General features: G+C 37.9%; 1 protein-coding gene across 1 annotated transcript in view; it reads left to right on the top strand.

Annotated features, from left to right (window-relative positions):
- FARS2 (phenylalanyl-tRNA synthetase 2, mitochondrial) overlaps positions 1-15,524 on the top strand; it is a 433,185-nt gene that overhangs the window by 244,661 nt on the left and 173,000 nt on the right. The window contains exon 4 of the mRNA XM_044683724.1: positions 9,542-9,673. Coding sequence (XP_044539659.1) covers positions 9,542-9,673 — 132 coding nt within the window. The remainder of the gene's footprint in view (positions 1-9,541; positions 9,674-15,524) is intronic.

Raw genomic sequence — 15,524 nt, 5'->3', positions numbered from 1 at the left:
CTGTACCAGCAACAATGCAATGACCCAGGACAGCTCTGAGGGATTTATGGTAAAGATGCTACCCACATTCAGAGGAAGGACTGCAGGAGAGGAAACATATAAGAAAAGCAACTGCTTGAATGCATGGGTCGGGGTGGACATGATTGGGGATGTGGACTCGAAACTACCACACCAATGCAACCACCAACAATTTGGAAATAGGTCTTGATCAAGGACACATGACAAAACCAGTGGAAATGTGCGTCGGCTATGGGTGGGGGGAGTGAGGGGGTGAAGGGGAAAGTAGGAGCATGAATCATGTAACCATGTTAAAAATTATTATTAATAAATGTTAAAAAAAAATCATAGGTTTAGGGGGCAGCTGGGTGGCTTAGTGGATTGAGAGCCAGGCCTAGAGATGGGAGGTCCTAGGTTCAAATCCAGCCTCAGACACTTCCCAGCAGTGTGACATTGGGCCAGTCACTTAACCCCCATTGCCTAGCCCTTAACAACTCTTCTGCTTTAGAACCAATATACAGTATTGACTTCAAGACAAAAGATAAGGGTTTATATTTTTCATAGGTTTAGAGGTAGAAAGTAATCAGTGGCACAACTGAGGTGCCCAGATCGTCTGACTCAAAATGGAATGCTTGTAGAGAAGCTGACATTTATTTGATTCTCTGAAAGGTTTGCCAAACACTTTTCACGTGTCCTCCTTTGATCTTTCTAATCACCCTGGAAAGTAGGCACTATGTAGATATTATTCCTACCTTGGTAGATCAAGATACTGAAGTTCAAGTGCAATCTTCACAGCTCTCCAACAATGTAAGTACTACCAATGGATTATTTTTGCCATTTTACAAATGATGACACTCATAGTTGACTTTCATTTAATATTTTAAAATTTTCAAAGCAGTTTATATATATTTTCATTTGATTTTCACAACCACTTTGGAAAATGGGCACTACATAGGTACTGTTATTATAACCATTTTGCAGATGAGGTCATAAGTGAAGTCCTTTGCCAGTGGTCACAAAAGATGAGATTTGAATTTAGGTCTTGCCTGACACTAAATCTAGAACTCTTCCCCAACTATACGATGTATTCAGTCTCTACACTTTACTGAAAGATGTGGCAGCATTGGGAGTACTCTGCACGAGTAAGGAGTTTGCAATACTGAGGTATTTTTATGTTTATTAAATGTAGATATATAGAGCAAAGGGTTCTTAAAAGCTTCAATTCTATTGAATTCAAGGTGTACAAGTTGCAAGTTTCTAATCTTGACCATTCTGTAACTCTTGCATATGCTTTTCTAAGAATAATGAGGTCCTAATAAATTCCTTTATTGCTTAAAAAAATTATTCTGTGATAGTGAACCAATAAAGAACAAAAATTATAATCTCTTTTGTTTGACCACACTTATTTATTAGAGGCTTAGCCTATATAATTCTTTTTTCCTGTATAGCTCCTAAAAATAACCACAGTTACCACTATTACAACAACAAATAGTCTAGGAGAAAATCAGGCTATGTGATCTTTATACCTTCATTTTCAAACTCATATATGTGAACCATACCACACAGTTCATTTTCATTTGGGGGAGGATTCCTAGGGATCTCACCCTTGGGTTCCTAATTTCTAAAAAGCTACTCTGGCTATTCTTTTAATTCATAAAAATCAGCCAGTTAGTCTCTAGAAATCATGTGAAGCTTTTTTTTTTCAGACTAGAGATGCAAAATTTCTAGAAAATGTAGGCCATGGAATTGGCAATGGGAGGAAGTGTGGTGGGTACAAATGTCAAGGGGAAATAAAAAATCCAAGATTTGTGAAATACTTCATTTTAAAAATACCCTTTGAAGAGTTAAAGTTACTTTTAGTTTGGGACAACTAAACTAGATTTAGGTAAATTGGGATCATTTTTTTTTTTTAAACCCTTACCTTCTGTCTTGGAGTCAATATGTGTATGGGCTCCAAGGCAGAAGAGTGGTAAGGGTAGGCAATGGGGGTCAAATGACTTGCCCAGGGTCACACAGCTGAGGCCAGATTTGAACCTAGGACCTCCCGTCTCTAGGCCTGGCTCTCAATCCACTGAGCTACCCAGCTGCCCTCTTTTTTTTTTTAATTTTTTAAAATTTAAAAAAAAAATTTTTTTTTAATTTTTAAACCCTTAATTTCTTTGTATTGGCTCCTTGGTGGAAGAGTGGTAAGGGTGGGCAATGGGGGTCAAGTGACTTGCCCAGGGTCACACAGCTGGGAAGTGTCTGAGGCCGGATTTGAACCTAGGACCTCCCGTCTCTAGGCCTGATTCTCAATCCACTGAGCTACCCAGCTGCCCAGGTTCATTTTAAAAAAAAAAATTTTTTTTTAAACCCTTATACTCTATCTCAGAATCAATACTGTATATTGGTTCCAAGGCAGAAGAGTGGCAAGGGCTAGGCAATGGGGGCCAAGTCACTTGGCCAGGATCATACAGCTAGGAAGTATCTGAGGTCAAATTTGAAACCAGGATCTCCCATCACTAGTCCTAGTTTTCAATAGACTGAGCCACCTTGCTGCCGCCAGTGGGTTCATTCTAAAGAACTTGCCAGAAGTCATTCTTTGGATATGTTCCTACTTGGACCTTACTTATGAATCCCAAAATTTGGTTCACTTTGCCTTGACTTAGAGACATCAGGATCTTCAGCACCCAGGCAAGGTACTCAAACTAATCTCTCATACACACTCACTTGTCCTTTTTTCTTCTCATAAAAAATAAAAAAGACTTTTTAGGAACTTGTAAGAGAGATAACTCCATCTACTTCCCCAAGGGATCAACCTAGTCCTCCAGTTATGGGGCCACCCTTATGGTTGATATTCCACTGAAAGGGAAGCACAGAGGAAGGGTAGAGAGCTGACTTATCTCATCTTTTGGTCAAATGAAGCCAATGAGCATTTACTAAGTGCTAACCATGTGCCAGGAGGTAGAAGTAAAATGACAGTCCCTACCTTTAAGGAATTCACAATCCAGTGGAGGACGACATCATCTAAAAGGAAGCCACAGTGGAGGGCAGAGTGGAGGGTAAATATGGTTCCGCCTGGAGAGTTAGGAGCAGAGCTCAGGGAGGAAGGATGGTAGGAACAAAGCTGATCTGGTAGCCCTTCCCTCACATGGAGAACTGAGAGGAAACAGCCATCAGAGGAAAAGACTTCTTGGCTGGAAGGATTTTCCAGGGCTTGCTGAGGCTTGGGGCAAAGGGAACTGGGAGGATGATGAGAATGCTGAGGGAATGTGGTAGCCAAGGCAGATCACAACCTGGAACCTCCTCTTCTACTCTCATTGCATGTCAAATCTTGTCACTTCTACCTTTATTAGGTAGAATGCAGTTATTGACACCGTGATTTCCCCTTTAGAATTAGATCTCCTTGGGGCTTTGCTCTGCTTCTTCTCTTTGTATTCTCAGGGCTTAGCATAGTGCCATGGATATGGTAAAAACTTAATAAATGTGTGTGACTGACAGATTCATTAATTTCTTTCTGTTTGTGGTCTCTGACTCCTCTTTTTATGACCTAACTCCGTATTATCCTTGAACCAATTAATCATTCTCAATGTGTTTATGAGCACCTCTAGTTAGTTAGTTATTTCTGTTGACTCCCTAGGAGCATTAGGGCTGCAACCATCTCATGCCAACGGACTCTGTTCTGGGCAACTTCCCCCAGCTGGGCCCATGCCATTCCGACGGTCTTTGTTTCATTTTCGGCATACCTATAGTGTATCCTAATAAGGAAATGTATTCAGTCATCTTTGTGTGGTATCCAGTGGTCACTTCTGTACTTGTTAAGAGTTCTAGGCCAGATCAAAGGCTTTATATTTTGATTTTTGTGGAGTTAGTCACATAAATAGAGCCTAATTTACTCCTAAATAGCTATGTTTAATATGTAAAACTAAAAACATAATATGTTTAGAAAATAGTAATGTACTAATTAAAATTCCACTCAAATATTTTATGTTGTCACTACAAGTAGAACATACTGCTGAACTTTGAGGAGTTTTACATTTTAAAATTTTTGTCAATTTATGAGAAATAGAAAAAAGATGGGTATGGGGGAAAAAAATCACATTAAAGAGAAACCAAAGTTATTTGTTTTGTGGCCTGCATGTCAGGCAGATGTAGAAAGCACTTATCTTTCAAAAAACAGAGCCGATGAAAGCAAAGAAGAAAAACAAAGCTGAAAATTCACTGAATATGACTTCCGCTACCTGGTTCTTAGTCTAATCAATCTTATTTTCTGAGCTATCACTATCAGCAGTTTCTGCTTTTTTCCATTCTTCATTTTTATCACTGTCATGGACTTTTGAACATTGAAGGTTTGCCTGAATTGAGACAAATTTCTCCATTCCTTCGTATGCAAGTTTATTTCTTGATTTCATGTGAGTATTCCTAAACTTAGAACAATTTTCTTCTGCTGCAAAAGGTGGAGGAATCTGAACAGGTGAGAAGAAAGACAGTCAGAGATCTATTGTACAAAGACTTTACCATACAACAAATTCTAGGAATGGGTTAAAGGCCCAGTGGTGATATTTGAATACTTTAAAATAATTTATGAATTCATTTTTGTAAAAAATTAAATATTTATTCTTTTTAAAAAATCAGAACAAACCCTTCTTGCACAAGACAAATTGAAGGGAAAAATTTCTGAGTCCCCCAAAATCTCTTAGGGTAACTCTTACCTTTTACGTAATTCTATTGAAAACAAAATCTAAGAAATAAGTTATAAGCACCAAAATGTACAATGCCTCAAAGGTATATTATGCAGTATATAGGCATTACTGGTTTATGCTTTTTAATGAAAACTCACAGTTTAGTTCTATACTCTCAGTAAGGGCTTAGCAAACCTTATTGACTCACTGATTTTAAATAGAAAGTACCCATTAGGTACAGGCTTCCCTTATTGTGTTAATTGACACTCTAACACCTTGAAAGCATCCTTAATTTTGGAAGCACTTTGGCTCTAGCCAGTAGTCGTACAGTATGATGCACCTGTGAATGAGTTTCCCAGATCCTTAAGTTGAATCCATGTTTAATTTATGTGTAACATTCTATTAAATGAAGATATGCAAGTGAGCTTGCCCTTTATTCCTATTTTAATGTATTTTAAATTATTATTATGATTAAATAGTAGCTAAGTGCCCAGAGTTCAATGAACTGTTATAGGTGCTGTCCAAAGGAAATTAACTGAATGCAGTTCCTGCCTTGGGAGAGCATACATACTTGTATGCCCAACACTCTCTCCAGAAATCTGGTCTTTCAGGAGAGCACAGCTGTTAAAGTGGTTTGTGACACTTACTTGCTGTGACTCATAAGGGAAGGTTATATGAGTTTTGGAGCCAGGGGATGTATTTTTATGCCTAGAAGAGACATTAGAAATGATATCCTTCCATTAAGTAACCTTTCTCCTTCTACAACCAAGAAGTTCAAACTTATGTTTTCTGGTAATGAGAAAGAACTATGTCATGCAACTGTGCTTCTCTATTGGAGGGTCTGAGAGATTGGGAGGTGCTCACTAACCCCATTGATATAATAGATCTAGGCAGCTAGATGGCACAGTGGATAGAGCACTGGGTTTGGAGTTGAGATAATTAGAATTCCAATCCAGTTCTATATAATGATCATGTCACCTTGGACAAGTGAGTTAAGTCAGTGTTTGCCTCGTCTGTAAAATAGGCATCTACTTTATAAGGGTTAAATTTAATGGTTGCAGAATAATTTAATGAAATTATGTGTTTGCCAATATTTATTATATCTTGAGTCAGAAATTTATTTACAAAATAGAGAGGAAACAATAAAGTAGAGAAATGTGAAGGGTATAGAAAAGCTATCTATCCTAATCTTAATCCAGGCAGAGATTAGTTAAGTCTCAACCAGGAAGGCTGGTAGTGAGTAACCAGGAGGCCTCCTCCAATATGGAAGCTAGTTTCTTAGGAAACTAGGAAAGGAATCAGCCTTTCACTCACCCATTGAAATAGTCCAGGAGTCAGAGTCCAAGTTGAAGCTGAGCTTCAAGCCCACGATCCAAGCCACAGTCTCCAGCAAGCTCCCTTGAAGACTTTTCCTAGTGTAGGAAAATATATGTAAGGTAATGGGGTCACCAGGGATATTACAATAAACTAAGTGGTTTGTGGGAACACACTCTAGGATTTATGAGAGACTGGATCAGGGTGAAGAGACCAGAGTTTATTGGATTTCCACAGGAATGGCAGTTGATCTTAACTGTCACCAAGCTTCCACTAGACTAGAGTATAGTAACAGGCTAACAAGGTAAAAGGGACTTAACAGCTTTAATTATGTTAGACTAAAAGGTGGGAAAGGATTTCTATACTTAAAATCTAAAGGATAAAACCACAGGGCAATGGGAGGACTTATTCTATTCTAACTTAGTGATCTAAACTAACAGGGCCCAAGGAGCTATAAAATGGAGTCTCTGGGTTTCTGCCTCAAACCTGGAACCTGCCAGGCTTGAGTGCAGCTAGAATTTAGTGGCTTTGGGATTCTCACTGCAATCCACTGATGATCTCTGGATTCCAGGAGTCAAGATGATCTCAGGTACCAGGTAGAGAGGGTTCTGCTTGAAGCACTGTCCTCCAGTTTTCAAACTTCTCCTCCTCTCTTGGCTCTGTAGATTTGTCCTTTTCTTAGATGCCACACCACCCAGGATCCCAGGGGAAATCAGGAAGCAGAGTGTCCTTTGCTCTGAGGTCTCCCAGGCTGGCAACAGTTTTGTCCACTACTAATGGAGTCCACACTCAGGGCACAGACAGACTTCCTCCTCCTTCATTCCAACCTGGAATTCCAAGCTCCAGCTCCTTCCTGCTAGTTACATCTTAATTCCTAATAACTAGCTAATCTCATCTTACTCATAACACTAGTCAGAAGACAATCTCCAGAACATGATCCCTTCAGACTATCTTCCCAAAGACAAATCTCCTCTGAGGGAGTTTGTAGTGGAATCATATAGATAACACATACAAAGAGGGGGCATTTGAGCCTTTCCCTCATAGTTTACAGATGAATCAGCACAATCCTTAACTGGGGAGAGATTTGATGGAGGTAGGGCCATTTGGATCTTATTCACTGTCTTTGGAGTGGGAAAGAATCTTCTGAAGCCAGCCTCACCAATATTTATTCCACATATCATAAGTTCTTAAAATTCCTTTAAATTATGCTTGAATTAAAACTGCATTTATATCTTCTAAAAATTAAAAAATGCACAAAACCTGAGATATAGGTTTACAACTAATATTTTTTTGCTTCTTATTTTGCTTCGTTTTGTTATAAACTCTTTTGGGGCAGCTGGGTAGCTCAGTGGATTGAGAGTCAGGCCTAGAGACGGGAGGTCCTAGGTTCAAATCCAGCCTCAGACACTTCCCAACTGTGTGACCCTGGGCAAGTCACTTGACCCCCATTGCCCAGCCTTACCACTCTTCCACCTAGGAGCCAATACACAGAAGTTAAGGGTTAAAAAACAAAAACAAAAACAAAAAACAAAAAAAAAATCCTCTTTTGATGCTCTGAAGGATCAAGGAGACAGTGAGAAGGATGGTGAGTAGTAGAAGGATGATGGATCTCTGTGGAGGTTGAGAAGGAAAGTATGATGACAAGAGACTTTTACTATTTAAGAAATTTCCTTATTTCTGGTCCCTCAAAATCAAGCTTTACCAAGTTCTAATTCTACTGAGTCCCTCCATCCCATATACTTGAGCTTTAGTGCCATCACATTAAATATTGTAAATCTTTGGAAACTATTCTCCCTAGACAGCTCCCCCCTACAATTTTGCTTTTTACAGTTTTGGAATTTTTATCCATTGCTCTAGCTTGAGTGGCACTATCTTGCCCTGTCTTCATTCTTCTGACAAATATTTAATAAAATAGAGACCACTAATGATTAAATATACAAATGAAATGTGTGTTAATAGAATGTTGGACCTGGAATCATGAAGATTTGAGTTCAAATCCAGCATTAGAACCTTACTATCTGTGTTAGTGTAGACAAGTTACTTAACCTGACTGCCTCTGATTCCTCTTCTAAAATGATGGCAAATAATACGATGTACCTCTTGGGTTTGTTGTGATATTTAAATGAGATGGTATTTGTAAAGCACTTTATACATTTTGAAGTACTATATAAATGCTAGTAGCTATTTGTTTTTATTGCATAGCTTTAATTTGATAGATTATTGTTTTATTTTACATGGCAACATGATGATTAAATATAGTTTGATGGGCCTAAAATGAACCTCCTACCCCAAAAATGTTTCCCAGCATATAACTGTCTTCCTTATCTCCCTCCTATGATAGGCCTAAAATTAACCTCCAGCTCCAAATAGTTCCCAGCACTTAACTATCTTTCCTATCTCCCCCCTTGATGGATGTTTGCCAGATGCTTCCTGACCCCTGACACTAACACCCCCTTGATGGATGGTTGTCAGATGCTTCCTGTTCCCTGACACTAACACCCCCTTGATGGATGATTACCAGATGCTTCCTGACCCCCTGACCCTAACATCCCTCTTGATGACATATATTCCCAGACCCCCTTCTCCAGAAACCCTATAAAAAACCCTTGGCTGAGAAAACCAAGGGGTCAGTCAGGCAAGCCTCTCTGCCTATTGGCTCTAGTATTATTGCTAGTCAATAAATAAACCTCTTCTTACGCATGGCATTGTCAGTATGATTCCTCTGGCCAGGACCGAATCTGGGCCAGAAAATTCCGGTCCAACAAATTGTTTGTATTTTCTCCCACCACCTTTTACTTTTGTTTAACAAGAACAAGAATATGGATGTAAATATTCTGACTTAGAATAATTAAAGAAATATAAACCTGGCATTAATCATTAATATATGTTTGAAGTAAAGAAGAGATCCATTCTAATAGCACTGGAATGTTCAGATGGAAATTTAAAAAAAAGTTTTCAATATGTTTTGCATGGTTGCACATTACTGTTTCAGGGAAGGGGGAAGAGAAGGGTAAAGAGAGAATTTAGAACTCAAAATTTTAGAAAATGAATGTTAAAATTGTTATTACATGTAATTAGAAAAAATAAAATTTATTAAAACAAAAGTTTTTTATTATGTGGAAATGAAAGCATGTCCATTTTTCTTTAATGGGTTATAGAGATATTGACTAAAGAAGAAATAAGCCTCTTCCCCTTCACATTCTCTGAGGAGTTGTTAGTCATTTCCACTTACAGAAAATAACAGAATTACCTGCTTTCCCATGATCTTGCCTTATTTTTTTCTCCTCTGCCAGGTGGTTGCAGAAATTTGACAAGTGATTGATTTGGTTTCAGAGGGTGCTGGAATTGCACAAAGTGTTTTTCATATTAGAAAAGACATGGTCATTTTTCCCACAAGTTTAAAGATTTATTACCTCACAGTAAAGTGTTGCAAATTAAGTTGTTTGCTATTTATTTTCCTCAGAATACGGTAATTGGTGTCATTAGCTGAAGGGCAAGCTTGATCCACATGGAGGGAGTGGGAAGCCTTTTAACACCCACTATTTATTTATTTGAAATATTTGTTACAGGTCTGGAGATTAGATGGGTGGACTGCTACTTCCCTTTCACTCATCCGTCTTTTGAGATGGAGATCAACTTTCAAGGAGAATGGATTGAGGTGCTGGGCTGTGGGATCATGGAGCAACAGCTAGTCAATTCAGGTACTTACTCAGTACTTTGGTGCTTCCTCTGCAGTTTTTGTCTATATTTCTCCATAAATCTTCCACTAAGCATCTGTTCAACCCATCTGAGTTTGTCTTTTCTCATTCTCATAACATACCTGGCCCACTTCCTTTTCTCATTGAATGTATCCTGGATAATATATTTTATGCTGCTTCTTGCATACAAACCATCATCTATAAAATGCTCATAGAATACTTATATCCACCTTCGCACTTTTGGGTGGTTTGCAATTTTGTTTCTTCTATGATTGTAGTGTTCTATGAACCACAGCCACATAGTATACCTGGAGATTGTTGGTGCTAAAGAAGCATTCTTTTGTGTCACTAGATAGTTTGGATCATTGAAAGCCCTGTACAGTTTCCTAGCACTTGATATTTGTGTTGGTTAGTTTTGTTGAATTCCTTCTTTTCCCCTCCCTTTTTATCTTTTATTACAAGCAGTGGCTAGATGGGGGAGAAGGGAAAAAGGAGATATTTTAAAATGAAGGTAATGTTAAAAAACAAAATATCAATACATTAAAAAAAAAAGACAACTTGATCAGAATCCTCAGATGAATAAACAAAAGCAAAGTCAGAAAAAGGCATATATGTTAGAGGGAGCATGAGCTCATTTGCTTATTTATTTTTTAAAAATTATTGATATATTTAATGCTTGGTCCATTATAATTATTCCTATCACTAACACGCTTTTAAAAGATTAAAGATGGCTGAGAAAAACTACTGGTACCTAGATCAGGCCTGCTTGCTTATGCAACATTCCGTGCTGTTATAACAAGGTACCTTCCCTTCCTTTCCACTCTCTTCTTCCTGCATAGAAGAAAGGAGAATTGTTTCATCATCCACTTTCTGAAACCAGTATTGGTTACTGAGCTTAAGGCTACTGACAACATGTACTAACTATATCTGAAAATAGATCTTCGCATTATCTCATGGCTAAGAAAACAGCCCCAATTCCAAATTCCTTTCCTCCTAGGAATTCATATTAAACCACCTTCATTTACATTAAAATCAGCAAGACTTTCCCACTCCCCTTCTCAGAGTTTGCTAAGAATTAAGACTTTGGAGCATTTCCTCTTGAGAGACTGGTTTAGCTTTATCCTGATATCATAGTTTGGAAACTTGAATAGGGTTCACATTCTCCAATCAGCAATAAAGTAGAAGTAAAAAATACAGGCATTTTAGGATTATTGGATTTAGTCCTGGAAGGAACTTTAGAGACCAGCTGGCATTATCTCTTCATTTTACAAATCAATCAATCAATAAACTGCTAATCTATGCCAGGCATTAACTATCCAATTACAAAAATAAAATAGGTTCTGCCCTTAAGGAAGTTTACTTTCTAATGGGGAACACCATATGTGCCCATGTACCAAATATACCAGGATGTATTCCAAATAAATAGATAGTTGGTTATGCAATACTAGAGTTCAGAAGAGAGCCTAGAGCTGGATCTATAGACTTGGAGACAATCACATAGAGATGATATCTGAGTCCTTGGAAGAGATAAGAAATAGAAAAAAGAAGATGGCTTTGGATATAGCCTTGAGATTTGCCCACAGTTAGGGTCTGGAATATGGAAGAAGTGCTGAAAAAATTGAAGACTAAAGAAATTAAATGACTTGCCCAGGTTCATGCAGGTAGTCAGTAGGAAGCCTGGGCTTTGACCTTTAGACCTTTGATTATAAGTCCAGTACATTTTTTTCCATGTCAGTGTTTCACCCAAAGCAAAATAATGTTCAAGAAATGGATCTTAGATAAAGCACCTAAGCATAGGTTAGCAATGAAAACATTTGAATTAGAAGCCAGTCTCAACACCTTTACCAAAGAGATATTAGAGATGATGGATATAACTTCTGCATGCTCTTTGAGCCTGTACAGGGAGTGGTGTAAGGAAGAGATAGTATGTCATTATTACCTAGCTTCTGGAAATAGTTTCATTTTTCCTGGCTAGGAAAGGAACCAGAAGGTCAGGTCTTTTTTTTTTTTTTTTTTTTTTTTTTTTTTTTTTTTTTTACCCTTCTTGTATTAGTGAATGTGTCCATAAGGTTTGTATATTATTCAATCAATCCAGTAATTAGATCCACTGAATGTGAGGTCCTTTCTCTTCCCCTTGAAATCTTGAACCAGACTAGCACAGCTACAAAAGTACATTTTCCAATATTCTCGATGGTTTTTTATCAGGTTTATTCAGTCAGTAATTGGTAGCATTTAGTTATCTGAAACAAGTTTCCAAGCCATGATTGCACACTAATGAGGCTCTGCTATCCTCCTATTAAATCAATCCTGTCATGAATTCTTGGGGAAAAAATGAAGAAATTGAAAATTGACAATGTAAAATAATAATAAATTTGAGAGGGGGGATGATGAGACAGGGATGATGACTTAGAGGGAGATGAAGAATTGAAAATGTAAAAATTGTTCATAGTATGAAAGGGCAAGCAGAGGAAAAGAAGAAAAGGATTTAAAGAATACATACACAAACTGAGGAGGTTCTGATTTTTAAGTTGCAGTTATGACAAATCTCTGCAAAAAAAAATCTATGTATGAAATCCATATTTTGGCCTGTAGCCATTAAATATGTACTATAGTCATTTAAGTATAAGTTTATTTGTAGTTACCATCTGGCTTGTCCTGTTTAGATTCCCAAGGCCTGTGGTAGCCAGCATAATTGATATACAATATTAATACTTCAAACTACTTTTTGACATAGTTTTAGTCTTTTCTTTCACCAAGCTATTCATCAGAAATATTATCAGGGATCAGAACTGACTAAATTGACAAATGGGACTTCTTTTTCTTTCTTTAATATCTTTCTCTCTCTCTCTCTCTTTCTCACATTCTGAGTGTTTGAGTCTAACTCCTGTTGCATATGAGGACCAAAGGCACACACTTTAGATGTGTGAGTTAATTGCATAGTGATGATATTTGAATCCATAGGAGCTGATGAAATCATACAGAGACAGAAAAAAGAAGAGGATTTAGAAGAAAAGAGCCTTTAGGTATACCCACAATTAAGGTATACCACTTAATTTCTGTGAGCCCCAGGCAGCGCTCTAAACAATTCTAGATCTAGTTGCTGATTAGCATCAGTGGAGGGACTTTTCATATGTAGAATTCCTCTATTGAATGAAATCATCAAATAGAAATAAAAATAAATCAACACACCAACAAAATTACTGACAGACTAAAGAAATGTTATATTCATAGTTTTCTTCAGCAAAGTATTTTACATATTACCTTATATTAACTTTGTGGGCAAGATGGGTAATTTTGAGCTAGTTGGATGGATTTGGATTTGGTTAAATGACGAGATCCAAAGAGTGACAGGTGTTATCAAAGTAATAAAGTAATCTGTGTGGGTCTTGAAGGCAATTTGGATGTGAGGAAGGATAAAGAGAATATAGGTGATTATAAGGTGATTGGTGGAGGAATGAAGGTAAGGGAAGGTATATAGGAGATAAGGGAAATGGGGTATGTAGGAGAGGGCAGCTCAAATAGGTTTATTCACAGAGGCTAGAGACAGAGGATATTGGGGAAATATGCTGGACCCTTCAAACAGAGAAGGTATCCCTATGATATAAAGGAGTTTGGGCCAGTCAGAAATGTTTAGGTTTGGGTGGAGGATTTTCTCTTCTTAATTTCTCAAGTCCCTCAGGGAGGAATCAAAAGGGCTCCTCCCTGCCAGTCAAACTGATCTCTGCAGGAAGTCTTGGGTAGGTACTTCCTCCCAAGATGGATGCTCGCAGTTCCCCTCAAGAAATAAAAGAAAATGATTCCTTCTCTCTTTAGCCCTTGCCTTACTCTTCAATACAATGATTCACCAGAGGCCAAAGGTAACAAGGGGATTTATTAATCTCAGGTTAATCAGAGGGAAAGAGGTTCAGGGTTTTCTAACTGCTGCTAGGGAGAGGGATGATGGTGGGGGATGGGTCACGGAGAGGTTTAGACTGAGAGAGCCTGCTCTCCCAGTCAGGAAAGTTTGACTGCCTTTTAAGTAAAGTCTTTATCAAATCTAAAACTAGGGGTAACTTATTTGAGGATACTCTACTTGTCTACAGAAAATAAACCCACAATGTCCAATCACCAAGCCCTCCCTTCCACCCAGGGCCCAAAGGAAATTCAGGGGAAGGGGAGGGATGTAGATGGAGAGATCAGGGAGAGGTCCAGAGAAATGAGATGGGTCTAAATTTCTCCAAGACAAAATAAGCACAGGCCAAGGCTGAAGTAATTAGGCCAAAGCCAAGCCGAAAGACCGAAGCCAATAGGCTAAGCCAAAGCAAAAGCCTCCAGCCACAGTGAAAGCCAGAAGGTAAAAGACTCCTCAGTTGGAACTTCACCTCTGTTTATAGCTTCAAGTTCTAACTGACTTTCTGAAGATTCTAAGATCTTTGACTTTTTGTGACCGTTTGAAATTACAGAAGCAAAAGTTTCTTTTAGCCACCTCGCATTACACAGGTAATGGTTTTATGTCAACTTTAGTGTCATGAAGCTAAGGGTAGAATAGATAACATGTTTTATGACAATAAAACAGCCAACATGCACTTGTTCAGCTCTTACTAGGTACCAGGAATTAAGCCAAATACTGGGGATACAAAGACAAAAATGAAAGAGCCCCCTCCCTAGAGGAGCTTATATGTCTTCGGAGATAGCAGCATGGACTCATAAAAATATACAAAGTAAATACAGGGTGATGTCTCTGGGATGCACTAGCAGGTAGGGGCCACAGATTTGATCTCTTTTGGCACATTATCTTTTGAATAAAAACATGAAATTATACTTCTGGTTTAAAGACATTACATTTCTAGTCTCATTTCTTGCTGAGTATAAATATTTTGCATGTGTATATAAAATGAAGGAATTTTGCTTATTTTTTCTTGTGGCTTGACTTTGATCTTTAAGGGAAAGTGTGGTTCACATCTAATTTGTCTTGAGAGTTTGGTATGCTTTATAACATTCATGTGAATGGAAATGGGATAGTGTCTTTTTTGCCCTAAATTATTTTTAAAGGACCAAGTCATAGTGCTATCCTGTGACCCAGAAGTAGTCTACATTCCCACAGAATATTACTTCTTTTCATTCCTTACTTTACTCTTTTCACCACTTTTTGCCCTGCTTCTTTTATAAATTTTGAAAGGGATGATAGCTGGAGTGATGCAGAGAGATGTTTCTTGTTCTTTATGAAGATCTTTTGATTATGATGTTGAAAAGTCAGACCTTTCCCACTGGATTCATTTAGGGTGACAATTTCATGGATCATTTGAGCTGGAAGAGACCATGGAGATTTTCCTCAATAATCCCCATATCTTACAGACAAGTAAATTGAGATGTGTAGGGATTAAGTGATTTGCCAAAGGGATCACACTAGATAGTGGACTAGAACTCAAGTCTCCTGATTCTCTCTCCATTGTTATTTGTTCTATACTAGAGTAGCTCTCTGGAGTTATAAGTAGAAAAATTTCCCAAAAACCTTGTTTATATCAGTTTATTCGTCTGTAAAATGAGCAGACGTAGAAAATAGAAAGCTTTTTTTTGTTAAGTAAACCCCAAATGGGGCCAGGGAGGGTTGATTAAGACTGAAAATGACTGAAAAATCTCCTTGACAGAAGCTATTTTCTCAGACAACAGGGTCAACTCATAGTTAAACCAGAAAGCCTTTAATTTGCACAATGAGATCTATCTTCTCATGGCTTGAATTGAATCTCTAAGGGAATGTGGTTTGTATTAGTTTATCTTAAGATTTTGATCTGCTTTATAATAGTGTTATGTCAATGGAAATGGGATGGAGTGTTTTTTTTTCCAAATTTGTTATTAAAGAGTAATGTCAGAAGCC

The sequence above is a fragment of the Gracilinanus agilis genome, chromosome 1 (assembly GCF_016433145.1).
Source record: "Gracilinanus agilis isolate LMUSP501 chromosome 1, AgileGrace, whole genome shotgun sequence".
NCBI lineage: Eukaryota > Metazoa > Chordata > Mammalia > Didelphimorphia > Didelphidae > Gracilinanus > Gracilinanus agilis.
This window is presented reverse-complemented; position numbering and strand designations above follow the sequence as displayed.